This window comes from Somniosus microcephalus, chromosome 22 (genome assembly GCF_052327205.1).
Source record: "Somniosus microcephalus isolate GS21.2 chromosome 22, FLI_Smic_1.0, whole genome shotgun sequence".
In the NCBI taxonomy this organism is placed as follows: Eukaryota; Metazoa; Chordata; class Chondrichthyes; order Squaliformes; family Somniosidae; genus Somniosus; species Somniosus microcephalus.
This window is the reverse complement of record NC_141008.1, coordinates 41,578,337-41,595,924: the sequence shown is the minus strand read 5'-3', so window position 1 is coordinate 41,595,924 and position 17,588 is coordinate 41,578,337. Positions and strand designations below refer to the sequence as shown.

General features: G+C 39.8%; 1 protein-coding gene across 4 annotated transcripts in view; it reads right to left on the bottom strand.

Moving 5' to 3' along the window:
• ggnbp2 (gametogenetin binding protein 2) overlaps positions 1-17,588 on the bottom strand; it is a 49,454-nt gene that overhangs the window by 8,652 nt on the left and 23,214 nt on the right. Inside the window, exons 4-12 of one of the 4 annotated variants that reach the window (XM_085964506.1) lie at positions 17,120-17,218; positions 13,368-13,496; positions 8,899-9,012; positions 8,516-8,719; positions 6,674-6,848; positions 4,318-4,509; positions 2,166-2,316; positions 1,048-1,173; positions 155-309 (exon numbers count right to left, since the gene is read on the bottom strand). In XM_085964506.1, the coding sequence (XP_085820632.1) occupies positions 155-309; positions 1,048-1,173; positions 2,166-2,316; positions 4,318-4,509; positions 6,674-6,848; positions 8,516-8,719; positions 8,899-9,012; positions 13,368-13,496; positions 17,120-17,218 (1,345 nt within the window). Of the gene's footprint in view, positions 1-154; positions 310-1,047; positions 1,174-2,165; positions 2,317-4,317; positions 4,510-6,673; positions 6,849-8,509; positions 8,720-8,898; positions 9,013-13,367; positions 13,497-17,119; positions 17,219-17,588 lie in introns of all 4 variants that reach the window. The other 3 variants (XM_085964505.1, XM_085964508.1, XM_085964507.1) reach the window with 3 other exon arrangements.

The window sequence follows — 17,588 nt, the reverse complement described above, 5'->3', positions numbered from 1 at the left end:
GAACACCTTAGTTAATTGTGCTGAAACTTGGTAGCAACTGTCCCCACTTCTGACAGGGAAGGGCAAGAGGTCAAAATTAAATTTTTTTAAAAAGGTACTAGTTATATTTTCGAGGCACACCAATACAGCTGCCTAAAATCACCAAAATACTTACATCGTCGTCACATTTTACACCTTTGCCTTTCTTCTTTTTCTTCTTGTTTTTGCCTTTTGTGTTCTCTTCGGCAGCATTGGCCCAGCATTCTACACAACTGTCCACACCATCCTCCTCTTTGTCCTCCACACAGTGATGTACACAAGTGTCATCTCCTGACAAAAAGAGTGCAAAAACGTTAAGTATATACTTACGGATTTCTACCAATCGTAACAGAAAAAAATAATTGGGCTGGGTGATGTAAGCAAGCAGCACGGAGATGCAGAATATACCTTTACGCCATCTTCAACATGGCTCCTTTAAGTAGGCACATTTTTAAAAGTTCTGGTGGACAAATTTCTATTCAACTTAATATTGGTAGCATAATATTAAAAACCCAATAGCAACTGCACACTACAGGTCGAGCGTCCCAAATCCGGAATGTTCTGGAATCCGGGACGATTGGTGGCAGGGGTCCGGAATCCATAAAATGTTCCGGAATCTGGACACCTCGAGGGAGGCTTGCCAAAAGCGCAACCCGGGCCCAGGCATTTCCGGACTCGGCACGTGTTTCTGATGTCCGAAGTCCGAAAATATCGTAACCTGGGCTCGGGCGTTTCCGGACTTCGGACATCAGAAACACGTTCCGAAGTCCGGAAAAACCCAAAAACCAGCTCGGCCTTGATCCCGAGGTTACCGGATTCGGGACGTTCCATCTGTACCTGAAGTAATTGTCACTGCCTAACTTTGAAATTTGGAAAAGAAAATCAAGTCTAGTTTAAAGCTAAACAGAAATCTTCCCAGTTTAATTTCTAAAATGTCAGCCCCAGACTTGTCCATTCATTTAAACAATAGTCAAGGCAATAAGATGTGTTTCCATAAATGTTCCCCAAGAATTTTGTTACAGCACTAACCTGTTTCATCATGATTGCAGATACCTTCAGTACAAGCTACGTCCGAGCCTTCTCGGGAACCAGTCTCACTGCCCTCCATGCTGGACGAGTAACCACAGTCACTGCCATTACAATGTGGAGATAAACCTGAGTGAAAACAAAAACATATCGGAGAAACTTCAATGCAACTTGGGTCCACAGTACCACTTTAAAAGATTAAATCTTGGTTGTTTGAATATCAGTATTTCATCCTGTCAGTTTAGTATTGGGTACAACTGTTCATTATCTTCACTATTTACTGAGCTGGTGATGGTGGTTTGAAGTTTAAAACTTGTTCATTTCTTCAGTTATCTTCACCTTTGTCCATCAAGTTTGGTACAAATATACCATTATTTTAATTAATACAGAAGACAGTCTGGAATCTGATGGCTTCGGCTCCAGAGGGACATTGCTAGATTTGTAACAGCAGCCTGGGGTATTGTCTCTTCAGTTGATGCCAGTCCTACAACCAGCCTTAGTGTGCAACATCTGTCCAAACAGTCAGCTTGGTAGTAATTGAATTCGAGTCAGAAGACTGCAGGTTGAAGGCCCACTTTAGGCAGAGCCGAAGGCATGCTACATCAGGAGTTGGCATCCAAAATCAGATGGAGCAATAAACAGAGGCCCTGTCTGTTTGTTCCAATAGACATTAAAAGATCCTATAGCAGTAGTGAAAGAGCAGGGAGCTATCCCAGTGTCCTGACCAACTTTCTTCCCTAACAACCACCACCAAAAATAGATTAGCTAATGATTAATTGGTGCAGAAATCATCTGCTGCAATTACCTATATGACACTTCAAAGAATTAATTATAATTAGAGTACTGTAGGACATTTCAAGATAAAAAAGGTACTGTACAAATGCAATTATTTTTCAATTTCTAAACAAAGGCCAAAGTAAGCAAGTACAGCAAACACCCAGAAACAGAGACATATGCCATGATCTCACTGGGTCGGCACTTGTTAAAAAAAAGGCATTAGTGAAGTTAGTCACCCTCGTCTCTGATAGAATCTACTACCATTGGTGGATTTTACACCATAAAGCTTCTCCTCAATCACCAAGATATTCTTCTGCAAACATTGGGAACAACGGTGTACATACCTTTCTTTGTTTTAGGTGATCCAAGTAGATTTTCACTGCCAGGGCATGTGCATGAGGTACTTTCATTTGTAACAATTACTTCAACTCTACCATTAGCATCTTCCAGGCTGCCACAGTCTTTGCAGCTACTCTCTACGGTCTCAGATGTTGTCTGGAATGACATTATATATAGCATCCAATTAAAAAAGATTGCCCTAGAAAACGATTCCACTGAGTGTGAATATCTCCCAGAGGACTGGAGAGCAGCTAAAAAGGAGACTTGTTCCAGGTAATTACAGGTGTGTAAGTTTAACATGTGAAGAAAAAAAATTAGCAGCAGCCAACATGGATTTCAGAAAGGAAGGTCGTCCTTGACCAACCTGAGTTTTAAGGAGGTGGCAGATATAGTGAATGGAGTAAATGCAGTGGATGTGGTGCACATGGACTTTCAAAAGCCTTTGACAAGGTACCCCACAGGAGACCATTGGTGAAGACTTAGGGGTATGAAATTAGGGTGAAGGTAGAAAACTGAATTAAACACTGATTAGAAGTGAGGACATAGTGTTAAAGGCAGTTTTCAGTGGCTGGAAGTGGGCAGCAGTGCCCCACAGGGTTCTGTTCTGGGAAGACTTCATTGTGTACATCAATGATTTGGATATACGGTTAGAGGGAGTGGTGTCCAAATTTGTAGACAATACTAAGAGGCATAGTAATATTTGAAGACCAAAAAGAAACTGCAAGCAGATAGTGATAAGATAAGAAATGGGCAAAAAATACTGGCAGATGAAATTAAATATCATTAAGTGCAAGGTGATACAGTTCAGCTGGATGATGTGGAAGAGCAGAGGGATTTGGAGGGGTGGAGTCAGGTTCACAAGACTTTAAAAGCTGCACTTCAAGTGGATATGACCATACAAAAGTTAATGGAATACTGGGATTTCCAAGAGGTACAGAATATAAAAGGCAAGATGCAATAGTGAATCTATGTAAAACCATAGTAAGATCGCAATTGAAGTACTGAGTGCAGTTTTGGGCTCTACAATGTAGGGCAGATGTCAAGGCAATCAAGGGTACATACAGCACAAATTCTCTAGGATGCTGCCTGGTATGACAATATACAAATACAATAGCAAACTTGAAAAAAACGATTGCGGTTTTCATTGAATGGGAGATGATGGGGTGATTTGATAGATGTTTAAATTCTGAAGAAATGGGACAGGGTAAACAGAAAAACTGTTCCCAGTGGTCGAGGGATCAAAAGCAAGGTTCATGGATAAAAGATTATGTGCAAGAGATTTAGGATGGAGAAACTTTTATAGTTGTGGAATACACTACCAAAGTTAGTGTTTGGAGCAGAAATCATGTCAACATTTAAGAATAGGTTAGACAGACGTTTGAAGGAAATGGATAGTGACATGGGTACAGAGCATGCTCATCAGATTAGGACTACTGCTTGTGTGGAATATAAACACCAACGTGGACTGGTTGAGTAAAAAGCTCTACTTTTGTTTGTTGTAACTTCTAATCAATTCTATGCTTTTCAGTGCCTTGGTAACATACAATCCACCAGTCATCATGTCCTTGGACATTAGTGAACAGGCAGTCCCAATTAGGCAAGTGCGACAAAATATTTTCCAGCAATTATCATCCCGAGACCTGAAAGGTTGGACACCATGCATACAAAACTAGTATGCAAGAATATAATGTTTGATGTCCCTTAACAATCAGTACACCACCATAGTAAGAGGCATATTCTGGTTAATGATTCCATATATGCAGTTCATGAATCAGTTTGACCACTGCCAGTTTTGGAAAGAAAAAGGATGTACAGCAGAGGCAAGATATCTCAAAGCAAAGAGGGGAAAGAGGAAAGGAAACACCTCTCAGCAATCATGAAAAGGAAGAGATCTGGAAGCAGGCAAGTCTGCTCATCATTGGCCAATGAATTGTGTAACTGGAGCAAAAAACTGAAGTTAATGGTTTCAAATAGGCATTTCTTCAAGATTATAGGCTTCTGTCCATGGACAGGTTAAATCTTACTGCACAATTAAGTGTACAATTAGTAATTGTAGGCTCCCACCTACAGAAAGGCACAGAAGGGGAAATCCAATTTATGTGCACAAGGACTGTTAAATCAATTTAATTTGAAAGTTAATAGCAATATTCTACCTACCTCCTCTTGGGCTTTAGTTTCTCCTGGAGTTTGAAGCGGGGTAGATATTTCACAGGCACATTTATTTTTACGTCTGTTCTTCCGTTTTTGACGCTTCTTTTCTTGTTTGAGCTCTCGAACTCTCTCTTCTTCAGAGAGCTCCTCACAAAGCTGTTCCAGTCGACTAATACCTTGCACTTTTTCAATTGCCATCTGCAGAATAAAGTTTATTTATTTTTTATAAACTTTAAAATGTTGTCAATCTAGTAAAGCAAAATTAAGTTAAGATTTATGCATCTATATTCACCAAAATATGGTTTCTTTATAGCTTCTTCACTGGTTAGAAACAAGAGGGCAGAGACCAGATATACACCATTTAGTGTAGTAGTACACCCAAATCACTTTGGTCACTGAAAAAATCTCTAACTTGAACTATGCTTCCAAATGCCAACATGTTTCATATTTGAGAGACCCATCCTTCCAGCTCTTGCAGATATGGAAGGCTTCAATATCAAATGAACATTGTGTGGAAGTTCAAACATATATTTTTAAAACCTATCGGTATTTTAGGTTCCTCTTTTAGGACAATTTTACAAGAACCAGAGAGTACTTGCACTTGCATTTTCTGCAGTGAAAAGCTTTGGAAAAAAATTCTGGTGTATATTTTTTCTCATTTATTTCACTATGTGGGGGGTGAGGTGCATTCAGTTGAAGTTGGAGACTGCAAGAAAAGCAGACCTGTATATCTTTGGGGTACGTCCAAGTCATGAAGCTGCAAGTACTTGGCTGGCAAGGGTTGAAGCAGGAATCTTCCAGTTAACACCCAGAAAAAACTGCTTGCCAATACTATTGCAGTTGGCCCAAAAAACTAATTAAAGTGCTACCATTTGTCTAGCTTGTGTTAAATTTGATACCTATAAATGTCTCAAAACTAGCTGTGCTGTTACTTCAAATACTTCATTTAAAGTAAATTACTGGAATTTAAACATGCAGGAATTGACAAACTGGGACCACCACCCCTACCACTCTATATACAGGGTACACTATCCCTTATCCGAAAGCCTTGGGACCAGCCGAGTTTCGGTTTTCGGAATTTTTCGGATTTCAGAAGGTATTATTATAAGACTGGGAAATTTGTATTTAATATAAATTTTAAAAGTTCAGGCTACCTCTTGCGACTGTTCCGTGTCTCATTCCCCTTCCTGCTTCTCTGGAAAGCCGGATATCGGCTGACTCCTACTAAGCTGGCCTGCAAATCAGGTCGGGGGTCGGGTTGGGAAGAAAAGAATATCGGGCGGGCCGCGGTATTGTTGGGTTCACTCTCCCGGTACCTCCTTCACACTGCCCAGCTCCTACCCAGGAGGGAACTCTGTGACCCTCTGCCCTGCTCAGCGTAAGTCGTGCGCCACTCTGGTCATGTCGTGCGCACGACTTACGCTGAACAAAAAAACTTTCGGTTTTTGGAAGTTCGGATAAAGGATAGTCTACCTGTATCTTCAAAACTCTGCACCATTAGTGGCTCATTCAATTTAACCAAATGGCTGAGCTACAGAACAGGAGAGTCCCAGGTTTCTGATTATTATCCAGCCAAGTGCATGTGGATGTCAAATGAGGAAGGATCAAGCTCAGTTGCAAAGTCCCTCCTGCAATCAGCTTGATAATATTGATCAAGGCACGCTAATGAATAATGGCTACACAGACAAGGTAGCAGAAAATGACCAGTGCTCACGGAACTATACCCCAGCAGCCTTCAGGAGCGGGGAAGGAGAAGAAATTCAAATGAAAGGTTACAGTTTCAGGTAAATTACATTGAGCTATGAAAATAAAAGCAACAGTTTCTCAGAAATAACTCAACAAGTACTTGTGCATTAAATAGGAATGGATTTGATCACTGCAAATGCAAGAGTTACTAACATGTCTGCATCATAAAACTTTAATTAGGTACTGACTGAATATTTATTGGCTTGAATGCAATCCAAATAAAATAAATTGCATTGGAAATGGTCCTGTTTTCTTCCCCCCAAATTGTAATATATCAGTTGCAGCATGGGTGAAGGAATTGGTGTGGAGAAAGACCTGACCTGTGCCACTGCACCAATCACAACAAAGCATGTCTGACCTGGGGTACATTAATTTTCTCTCCCCTGAGGTGCCTAACATTGGTTTGGTTTGGTTTCCCCATTACAATACTGTTGATACTACCAATTCATTGTAATGGCATTCTACCATTTTCATTTGTTTCAAGATAAAATGCAGGGAATATAAAAAAAGTTGATGTGAAAGAAAGCATCACTTCTAATTTTAGAATATTCAGTCTTATTAAATGGCATTTATAAACTGCCCAACCACATTTTACATAAGCAATTTAAGACTGTACCTCAAAGCTTTTGCGCAGTGCATCAATACCAAGGTAGAAGAGCATCTGCCATGTCTGTTCTTCAGCTCGTAACTTCTGCCAAATTCTGTGCAAGCGTTCATACAGATGAATGCCAAGACATGTAAGGACTTCTTCTTGTGCAATGTCTATAGTTTTCGCATGCCTCTCCCTCCGCCTAGAAGCAATAAGACTGGTTAGGTTACAATTTACAGCAGTTGTTCCCAACTACAGTGATAACTTAATAGCTTCAACATAACTGCACTATAACTCTTCATTCAGAAGCTATTATGTATTTAGAAATGTTAACTACTGTTCTTGACCACATTGCGACATTTGAATCTTCTAGAAACAATGATCTATATAGACTGCTCCAGTGAAGAACCTCACTCAGACTGTATGTTAGACTGCATCAGGAGTGAAGAACTAATTCGATTCAATTTAGCATTCAGATGACAGTGCAACACACCAATCTACAAGGATATGATGCAGAACACACTTAATGGCCTGGATTTCAGATTTTTTTCTACACCTATTTTTTGGGCACTTTCTATGGGAGCCATTCTGCTTCCCAGCCATTTCCAGAATTTTCAATCAGAAGTGATGTCAGATGCTTAATATGCCCACTCATTTGGGCTGGCATTTCCAAATTAGGTTAATGACAGAAATACATAAACAATGCAGTTTTGTTCATTAGCACTTTGCCAACACCAGTTATCAAGAATATTGTTGCATTACTGGCATCTGAACTTGCCAAGGAAGCAGAGGGGAATTTAAAACAAAGGCCTTACAGTCTACTGCAAACAATTACACCATGAAAATAATTGTTTTAACAACTTTTGTTACAACTACCATGCTGCCCTGCAAGTGCCAGGACAACTTTCCTATTTTCTTAGCCCCAACCAAACCAGTGAGCTGCTCAATACAGGAAACTGTGTGCTATCCGGCACAGACGGGACCGAGCTGTTGCCGTCCCATCAAAACTACCAGACAAACCAGCGCTAATGTTGAAACATATGGAGATTTTGAGCTCCGTATCTGGCAACAAACCCTGTTGCTTCTTCTAAACAGTCGGCCGTACCTTGCAAGCGTCTCTGTAGCTTAGCAACAGCTTCAGCGAGACCTTGCAGAGCTTGACTGGAGGAAAAAAGCAACGAAAAAAAGCCTAACGAACGGCTCCTGATTTTTGCCGGTGGCTCGAGCTTGCCGGACATTTAGCCTCCGTATAACAAAGTTTCCTGTACCACAGAAGATCCAGAAATAACCCCTAAAAAGCCAAAGTGTTGCATGGTTTTTTTCCCCTTCAAATTGGGATCTTTTCCATTTAGCTAATCAACCTCAGCTCTCCCAGGTGAAAAACAAAACCTTCTTTATTGCACCTTAAGGCACCACAACTTAACATTAATGATTTCCCCACTTTAGACCAGCCACCATTATAACATGAGCTGTATTGCCAATTTGTGGAGTTCTGGGCCGATGCCTATGATAGAGAATGAATCTGCTCTAAAAGAGCCTTTAAGCCACCCTCCAAATGCCATCCACAACTTCCTTTTTGATCATGGAAACAGGCAACCTGCTCCCATGACTTAGTGTTGCTGGTGTGGCACACAGATGTTCAGTTTCCTCCCTCAAGAGAGCAGCCTCCCTAAATGACCTGGTTCAGATCTAGATTTCTCTGCATGGAAGTTACAAACATATTCAGTGAATTACTGCTGCAGCCTGAAAATAGAAGCAATTATTGAATTCAGCACAATTATTTCACACTTGCATCATTCCTAGAGAAAATAGATTTAAAAAAAACAAAAATCGCTAGATAGCCCACTCTAGCAAATTACATACTCATACCCTCCTGCGAACTCTGGCTCAGCTCGGCCCAATAGATGCGCAATGAAGTCAGTCTCACAGCAAACATGGATATGTCGTTCGTGGGGACAGCAACGTAGTCCCTCATAGAGAGCTGCACAGTAGCCTTTTTCTTTGCTGCAATCTAATTCCCCAATGAGAATGTTGTATGCGCGCAGCACTTTATTTTTACAATCTGTGCAAAACCTGCAATAAAAAGAAATGTAAACAACCACAAATTTAAGAACACTCATTACAGTTGAGCAGATTAATGCTGGGACTCTTTCCTCAATACTCAACAGCTTCTGACTAATTTACATCTAATTCATTTCAATAGTAAATTCTGCACAAAATAACATGCAGCATCCCCGTGCTATATTACAAACCTGTGTTTCCGTAGATAAGTCTCTAATGTTTCCAAAAGACAACTGGAGTCAATTAATACTACTTCATCCCTACATTCCTGGGACATTAGTTCCCACACATCCATCCAGCAGCCCCTGTTAATAGAAACACAAAGACTATGATTTTTGCCACACAGAAATGCTGTAATTTACAAAAAGCAGCTGGTTCAGTTAAAATACACACCACTAGAATGGGCATGAATGCTAGATAATAATTATTCAAACTTGCCACAAATCTGGACTGATGTTTTCCAGAACCACAGTTAAGTTATAATCTCAGAACAAAAGTACTGCTTTCCATATACTGTACAATAGTGCCACTGTATTTATTTGCACCCATCAGATACTGAATACCCGTAACGGGGGAAAAATACTTGAAACATCCGTAGAAACATTTCTGATTCATGCTATAATGCATGGAGCTGAACAATTACATTTGCTATTAAATTATAATTTGCTAGCTCAAGATTTCCAATCCCAAGGAAGACTCCGGTGTCCTGGGAGTGATGGTGAGCATCACCCAATGTCCATTGTGGTGAAGCAATTAAAAAAAGCTAGATACAAAACCAGAACAGAATACAAAATTACAGAAGCTTTGCCAAGTTTTACAAACCACTGTTCAGACCATTCTGTTCAGCTTTGCTTACATATTAAAAGCTTACATTAGGAAGGGTATTAAAAACAAAACAAGATGGGCTCCAAGGAAGGATTAAAGTTGAAGTTTAAAGTCTAGAAAAGATGGCGGGTATGGGGAGGGTGTGGGAAGAGAAGGAAAAAACATTTAAGAAACAAGCTTGCATTTATGTAGCGCTTTTCACATCTTCAGGACATCCCAAAGCACTTCAGAGTCAATTAATTATTTTGAAGAGTATTCATGTGTGATTTGGGCAAACACAGCAAGGCCCCAGAAACAGCAATGAGATAAATGACCAAATAATCTGTTAGTGTAACAAAAACAGAAAATGCTGGAAACACTCAGCATGTCAGGCACAGTATCTATGGAGAAGCTGGTTCTGAAAGGTTCAACTTTGCTTCTCTCCACAGATGCCATTCTGACTTCTGAATGTTTCCAACATTATCTGCTTTTGTTTCAGATTTCCAGCATCTACAGTATTTTCTCTCATTTGTTTTGGTGGTGTTGGCTGAGCCTGGATTATGTGCTCAAGTCTCTGGAGTGGGACTTGAACGCACAACCTTCTAACTCAGAAACGAACGTGCCATCACTGACCCAAGGTAAATCTATTAATTCAAAATATGCTAAGAAAGCAGGACTTAAGGAAGATCAAATTTAGAAAAGATCAGGTGAACCTTATTGAACGATAGTCAGAATAATCTACCAAAATAGGTTATTAAAAACACAATTTAATGCCATGGGAGTGCTAACATACTGGAGAAATGAGCTTCAATCGACTAAATGGCTTTTTCTCAAATCAATTACTTTAACTTGAGACTCTTAACTAAAATCAAACAATTTTTCTGCACAAACCTAGGTAATTTTCAATATACATCTGGATATATCATGCCATGGTATTATACTGCCCCAAATAAAATGACTTGCATTGTGCTGTACTTGACATTTAAAACTTTGGGAAAAAAAGTTGTTAAACACTACCTATTCCAATTAAGGGAATTCAACTACATAGGCAGTTGCGAAACCAGAGGACAAAATTATAGAAAGCTATCTATCCCTTTAGAAGTGTTAAATTGTGTTGGATTAAATAGAGAACCAGAGGTCAATGAGCAGCCCATACATAATCTAGTCTTTCCCCAGTCATCCACCTTGTACAAAATGTCAAAGTAGCATGAAAAAAGTGGTGACAAGAACCTGTGGCTGAGGCCATCTTTGACCATCACATCAGAAAACAGTTTGCCCAAGACATCATGTCAAGGCTGCAGCATATTGTAAAGGTAAGTGCATCATTTCATATTGTTGCCTTGTCAAGAGAAAAATCAGTTAATTGCCCCATCACGTCACCACAGCATAATCCCAAAGCTGCAACATAAATGCACTAGGATTCCCAAAATTAATCCCAAGCACTAATGATCAAATCACATTGTTTGACCACTCACATCTGCTTTCAACTTTAGAAGAGGAAATACCCCGTCACAATCGCTCATATGGTGTTGTCAGACCTTTAGCCTATGCATTTGCCTAGGTTTTGCATAACACAAGTCAGAACTCAAATCAGATTTGTTTTTGTATGGGGAAACAGAGTATAGTATGAGGGGAAAACTAGATGGAATCAAAGGCTACATATTTCAGAGTGTAATGGTCTTACGAAAGTTTTCTTGCAATTCCAGTTTTAAAAAAGGATTCTTAATTTCCTCTATTCTTGTAGCGAGGCAATTCAGGTCTCAACCCGAATGGTGATTAAATCTGCTACTCTTGGATTTTATTCATATTTTAAATCCACTCTGAAGCAGCCCTATATGGGTGAGGTTCTGGTTCGTATTAGTATACGCTTTCAAGCATAGATACTATTTTATCTGTATATATGAAAAAAAAATTCAAAGTGGACATTTCCCCACTTAGGAGCCCCCAGAGGTCATTTTGCTGGCCAGAATTTCTTGCAAATTCACTGGGCATTTATTCCCTTCCAAAACCAGAATGCAAGATAATCTAATTACTTATAAAATCTAATAATTGCGAACATCTAATTGCTAACTTTATTTACCCTAGGCTTTTTTTTTTTTCCACCTAACAATTTGCTACTGCTAATAATCTTTCCAGAAGCTCTCAGTAGGAAGGCGACCAACACTGAAACTGGTTTCTGCATCGAGATGAAATGACAAAATTCAATACTGCAAATGTGATAGAAGAGTGTTCAACAGGTTACAGCAGAGCAATGCTAGACCAGAGTTCAAATTTGGGCAGAAACACAACTTCTGTTTGCCACTGTAGTTTTATGAATTCAGATGATTTCTGAAATCAGCACTGATCGGGAAACCAATCCCTGACATGGGGTTTCTATCAGTTGCTATGCAAACCGCTGGCAGCATAAATTTGCAACCTACATAGCCACCACTATCCCAGTGCACCAACTTTTTGGCAGTGGTGAGAGAAATACACAGTTTACTAGAATTATATACCAGTACAATGGGGTAGCTACACTAAACTAACTAGTGCATTTATAACTTCCTGGATCAGTACTGCATAAGCATAGTACCAACTTCAGGTTGTTTGAACTAGCAATTCCCCATCAGCCTTCAAGTCTGGTGACCAAAGCCCAATCAGCTTACAAGCTTTCATAAGCAGTCCAAATTGAGCTTGCAAGTAAATTACAACTACAGAAGTAAGTTTCCTACATTCCAACAGTGACTGCACTTCAATAGTACTTAATTGGAACAAAAGCAATTTGAGACGTCGAGATTGTGAATGGCGTTATATAAATGTAAGTTATTTCTTTCTCAATACACTAACTGCTACTGAGCCACAGCTTTGATACTTCATCTGTGCCAAGTTATCTGATTGCCAGTGACATTAAAATTTGCTTTTAAGGACATTTTTTTTTTTTTAAATAAGGGGGGGGGGGGGGGGGGGTGGAGAGAGAAAGAGAAGGGAGAAAAGTCAGCCAGGGTTTCTACCCGATTGCTGTCTCGGTCAGTCCTGCCATCAAGTATAGATGCATGAACAAAGAATGTCAATTTAAGCTGTGATGTTCCCTTACTTAAATAGCCTGCCAAAAATAATCTTAAAGAATAGCCACTTGGGCCAAGGATCAGAGGGCTACAGGCATACATGGAACTGTGCCCGCAAAAAATCAATACTGTACCTTCACTTGGGGTTGGGGGGGGGGGGGGGGGGGGGGGCAATAGGGAAGAACATATCTTGACTGGAATGCAAATTCCAGTTTTAGGAATACAAATGGAATTAATGGGTACCGGTGGTCCCAAAAATAATTATAACTTTCCAAATGTTGGTCATGTCTCTAGGGTGTGTAAAGCTTGCTTTTAAATGCACTGCACTGCTATTTTAACCTATTGTGAATTGGTGCGTGGTTAAGGAAGCTTTATGGTTTACTCTTTTGTAAAGGTTTAACCATACGTCTGGCAATAAAGTATGATAATTTCTACCCCCCACCCCCTTTAACCTGTCCTTCTGCCATGGGGTACAGCAAGTTACACGTTGAACAGGCATTGGAGTCATGTCATGCTATCAACCCAGTGTTAAATTTTATGTTTGCCACTGGTCAATTTCTAAAAGCAAGTCTCTGCATGTTTATTTTGAAAATAAAGCCATTTTTGAAGTTAATTTAAGAAGCATTAAGCCACCAAGATAGTAAATCAACATTCAGCAATAGCAGTTATCAACAATGTGCTTTGTAAAAGGAACTGTGTTTGACGGTAATGTTTTTATAAATTTGTTTAAAAGCCAAGTATTGACATGACAAGTTAATGTTCATAAGAGTACTATGCACCTCAAATAAACTACGTGTTTACCTCCCTGTTACCTGTGTGGTGGCTGAAAAGGTCCAAAGTGAAAAAGGATGCTACATCTGACTTCCTTCTTGCTGTCTCCATTACTTTTCTTATCTGACCCTAGTGCTCTCTCTGCGTTTCCACTGCCACTGTTCCCTTCACTGTAATTTGCAGAAGAGTTAACAGGCTCAGGATCATTTATGCATACATCTTTCTACCCTTCACCTATAAAGATGTACATCAAGTGTATTAAAGCAAGATACCAAATCCTACAACTTTTATTGCATTCTGAAACAAATTTCAGACTTCAAATAACTTAACAAGATGTTAAATGGCATTTTGCTTTGGAACACCAGCCTATCATAAAGCCATGACATCACAGATGTTGGAATGTGGCTTCAATTCCCTACTCTTAAGTTGCCAATCTGGAGTATGATTTTCTGATGAACCATACCAAAGAAGGAAGACAACTGAATCTCTGGGCACATCTGTTTGTAACCAGTTGAAGCTGTATCAGCACACAGCCTGAAGACAGGCCAGCCAGGCACCCTCTCACTGCTGGCAGTGTAGGCCTCAAGTACAGGATGATTTGTTAAATAAAAGCCAACTTTGAGTTTTTTTGATGCATGTACAAACATAGCGTAACTTGGAGGTTTGAAAATGTCCTTAATAAAATGGAGTCAAAAAGCACTCAAATGCCAACAGAATAGAGAAACTATAATTTGCATAGAATCTACTTTTCAGTAGTCTGTAGTTCAATCCACTCAGCACAATAAAGCATATGAGCTCAATGATCAAACTTTACCACTTGGTGGTGCTGTTACTAACACTAACTATACACTTTGAGACTATTATATAGCTACACTAGCTGAGGGGGCCCAGCGTTGCCAGGGCAGTTTAGAGGGCCGCGCGGTTGACAGCCGGCCGCTGCCCCGCTCTGTGTCTCGGGCCGCGCGGTTGAGAGGCCCAGCCCGAGTGACCCCAACTCACCTCCCGCTCCGGCGGGCCGACGCAGCTGCCCCGCTCGCTGTTGAGGAAAAGCAGTGGGAAAAATGGCGGCGACGTTTCGGGAGGCTGCAGGATTAGGTCCTGCCCGTGACGCACCGATTGGTCAACCATCAGGTCACTGAACTGTAGGATTGGTCAACCATCACGTCACAACGCTAATGAGCGCTAGGAATATATATATGATATAGATATATATATATATCTAATATGTGGATCTGCTATGGAACACTGAGCAGGAAGATATGCTGTTTTATCCCACATAACATACATGGAGAAATGCAAGGTGTTACTTTTGGGAGGATAAGAAAGACATATACACTGAAGTAGAGATGTTAAGGATTCAGATATACAAATCTTTTTAAAAGTGGAAGGACAAGTTGATATAAAGTCCATCGAGAGGGTGCAGAATCGACTCATGATACCATGGATGAGATGCTTTAGTTTTGAGAGGAGACAGGGGCGCTGCATTGTCAAAGATAAAGAAACCTCAATGTTCAAAATGCTTAGGGTAACGAGGTAAATTGGGAAAAACTATTTCCACTTGGCATAAATTTAAGATAATCACAAATTTAAGATAATCACAAAAAGAACATATATACATAGTTAGGACATGGAATGCCTTACCAAAAAAAAGTGGGAGCAAAATCCACAATAACTTTTAAAAGGGAATTAGATCAATATTTGAAGAGAGATTTGGGAAAAGGCCAGGAATGGAAACAAGTGTATATCTTCATAAAACCAGCAGCACAAATAGGCTGACTGACCTCCTTCAGTGCTGTAAGATTTACATGCTTCCTTCTCTCCTCCCAGGAAGCATACATTTACCCAAATCTCGAGAGCTCCAGCCAATATTGGTGATAGCTTAGTCTTACGCACCCTTTAGTATACACTGTTACTGCTAATGTTCAACGAGCGGAGACCATCCAGCCTAACAGCACAAAGCACCATTAAACATACCACTGCTTGTCCAATCAGGGCTACCCTATTAGGACACAGTTTTCAAACTGGGATCCCAGGGGTCAGGTTTCTGTCCATCTCATCAAAATCTTTAAACCCTTTGGTATGTGTCAATTTATCAGCATGTTATTATAACTGCAAGTCTGAATAAGCCAATTTCTACAATAACCTTACCACTATTTCCCTTTAGGTAGCTGCTAGTATCTTTGGGAAGTTAGGACAAGGAACCCCTGGAACTTCAATATTGTCAGAGATTTCCTCAAAGTTTGAGAACCAGAGCATAAGGATACTGACTTGAAGGTTTATCTGGAATCGTGGAAAGTATCCCAGCTTTCAGTTGCAGCTTTACCCTTCCAGGTTCCATTAATTAGCCAATCAACAGTGGCCCCAAGTACTGTAGTCATTTGCCTCAGGTACTAGATTAGAGTCTGCCACAAGTGGTGGACCCAGTTTCAATCTTGTCAGCAGGCAGATCAATTTGGAGCTAACTTCGCCTCAAGAGATTATCTTGCCCTCTGTCTCTTCACCCCCAATCCACCAGTGTCAATAGTTGGCCAAACAAGTGTGGGTTTGGGCCGTCACTAAGTCGTTAAAGGGCCAAGGAACTCGTAAGTAGTCCCAAGTCACCATAAGAGTGCATTGCCACCGTCATTCAGACCACAATATAGCCTACTGAACAGTTGTTGCACTAGTTTCAGCTATTCAGCAACAGCTGCTCGCCTCTCTGTACCAATCATGGTAAGCATCAAACCCTGGCTATACAAGCATGTGTTGTCATACCCAACCTCCAGTAATACCTTCCAGTAGCTGTTGTTCCCAAGTCTCAGTTTCCTCAGCTCTATGACAGACATTGGAAGGAACAATGTAGGACAACTCGAGATGTGCCAGCAATATTCTAGGTGGGTAGAAGACAGTGGATTGTGGATAGAATTTCCCATTCACAAGTTAAGAGCTAGCTTCAGCAGAAGTGAAACCTTTATGCACATTTATTTCCAGGGTGTCCCCCAACAGCATAGAAACAGAGCCAACAAAGATGACAGATTCAGTGACAGATATGCAGATAAATCTGGTGAATGAAAGCAAATGCCAATTGAGTATATTACGCTTCCTATTTGAAAAGAATATTCAAACTTTAGTGCTGCAAGATTTGAAGTACTGCAAAGCAGAGTTCGTTGTCATACTGAAAATCAAGTTTATAAAAACACTTTGGGTATAAAGGTTTAAACTATACCAAACATGTAGGTAACTTTTTAAACATATTTATAATGCAAAATAAAGTTAAATCTGATAGCTCTACAAGAATACGTATCAAGATGCACCACTATTGTTCAACTCAGACCTCCAACTTAATAGATATCCCTGCAATTTGAAAAATGTGGCTTTTTTTCCCCAAGTTTATCATTAATGGTACCAGCATGTAAGTAGCCAATATTCCTTTGAATTGTCATTGTGCAAAAGGAAGTACTTTATAGTGCAGAAGAGTCTTGAAAATTTCATTAAAACGGTTAGTGCTTAGACATTAGCAAATAAAGCAAAGCATATTTCACTCAACTCAATGTCTCACATTGTAACCAAAATAACTTAATGAACAACCTTCAATTAAAAGTAACACCAATAACGTCTGACCAACAAAGGTTAGTTTTTCCTGATTTACTAACAATAGCCACATTAAAATTCAGGTCTCCAGTAGCTGAAATTGTTTATACAGGTCAGATTGAGCTTATAACCCAAGAAGATTTTACTCTGGCATAGAAATGCAGTTTTTAAAATTTACCAACTATTGTAATCTAGTACAGAATAACTATAGGTATTCACTTACCCCAAAGGTTTTGGCTTGTGCGTATCTAACGAATGTAATTGACACCTTTTGTTCTTTTTACTTTTAGGAATTGCATCAATCGTCTCATTTAGTTTGGACCTAAGAGGAAATTATTTCAGAACTTACTGTACAGAACATTCATTGACAAAATCAAAAGCTTCTGTGGTGCTGTACACAGGTAGTATCGGACTTCTCTATTGAACTATGTATCTTGTACACATGTTGCGTTTCAAATCTCTCCATTGGATAGGGGGAAGAAAAAAAGACCTAAAATAACTTGCTCTTTGTTTACTATGCCTGTCCCTCTACAATCATCTATAATTTGATAAAATGCAACTGCGTGTGTGAACAGTAAGACAAAGGTCAGGCTTCAATATATGCAGTGAAGATTTTTTTTTTTTAATAAATTTATTTGGGGGGAAAAAAAGCACCCTAACCCTCAACTGTAAGGCAAAGGTCAGGGGAAGTG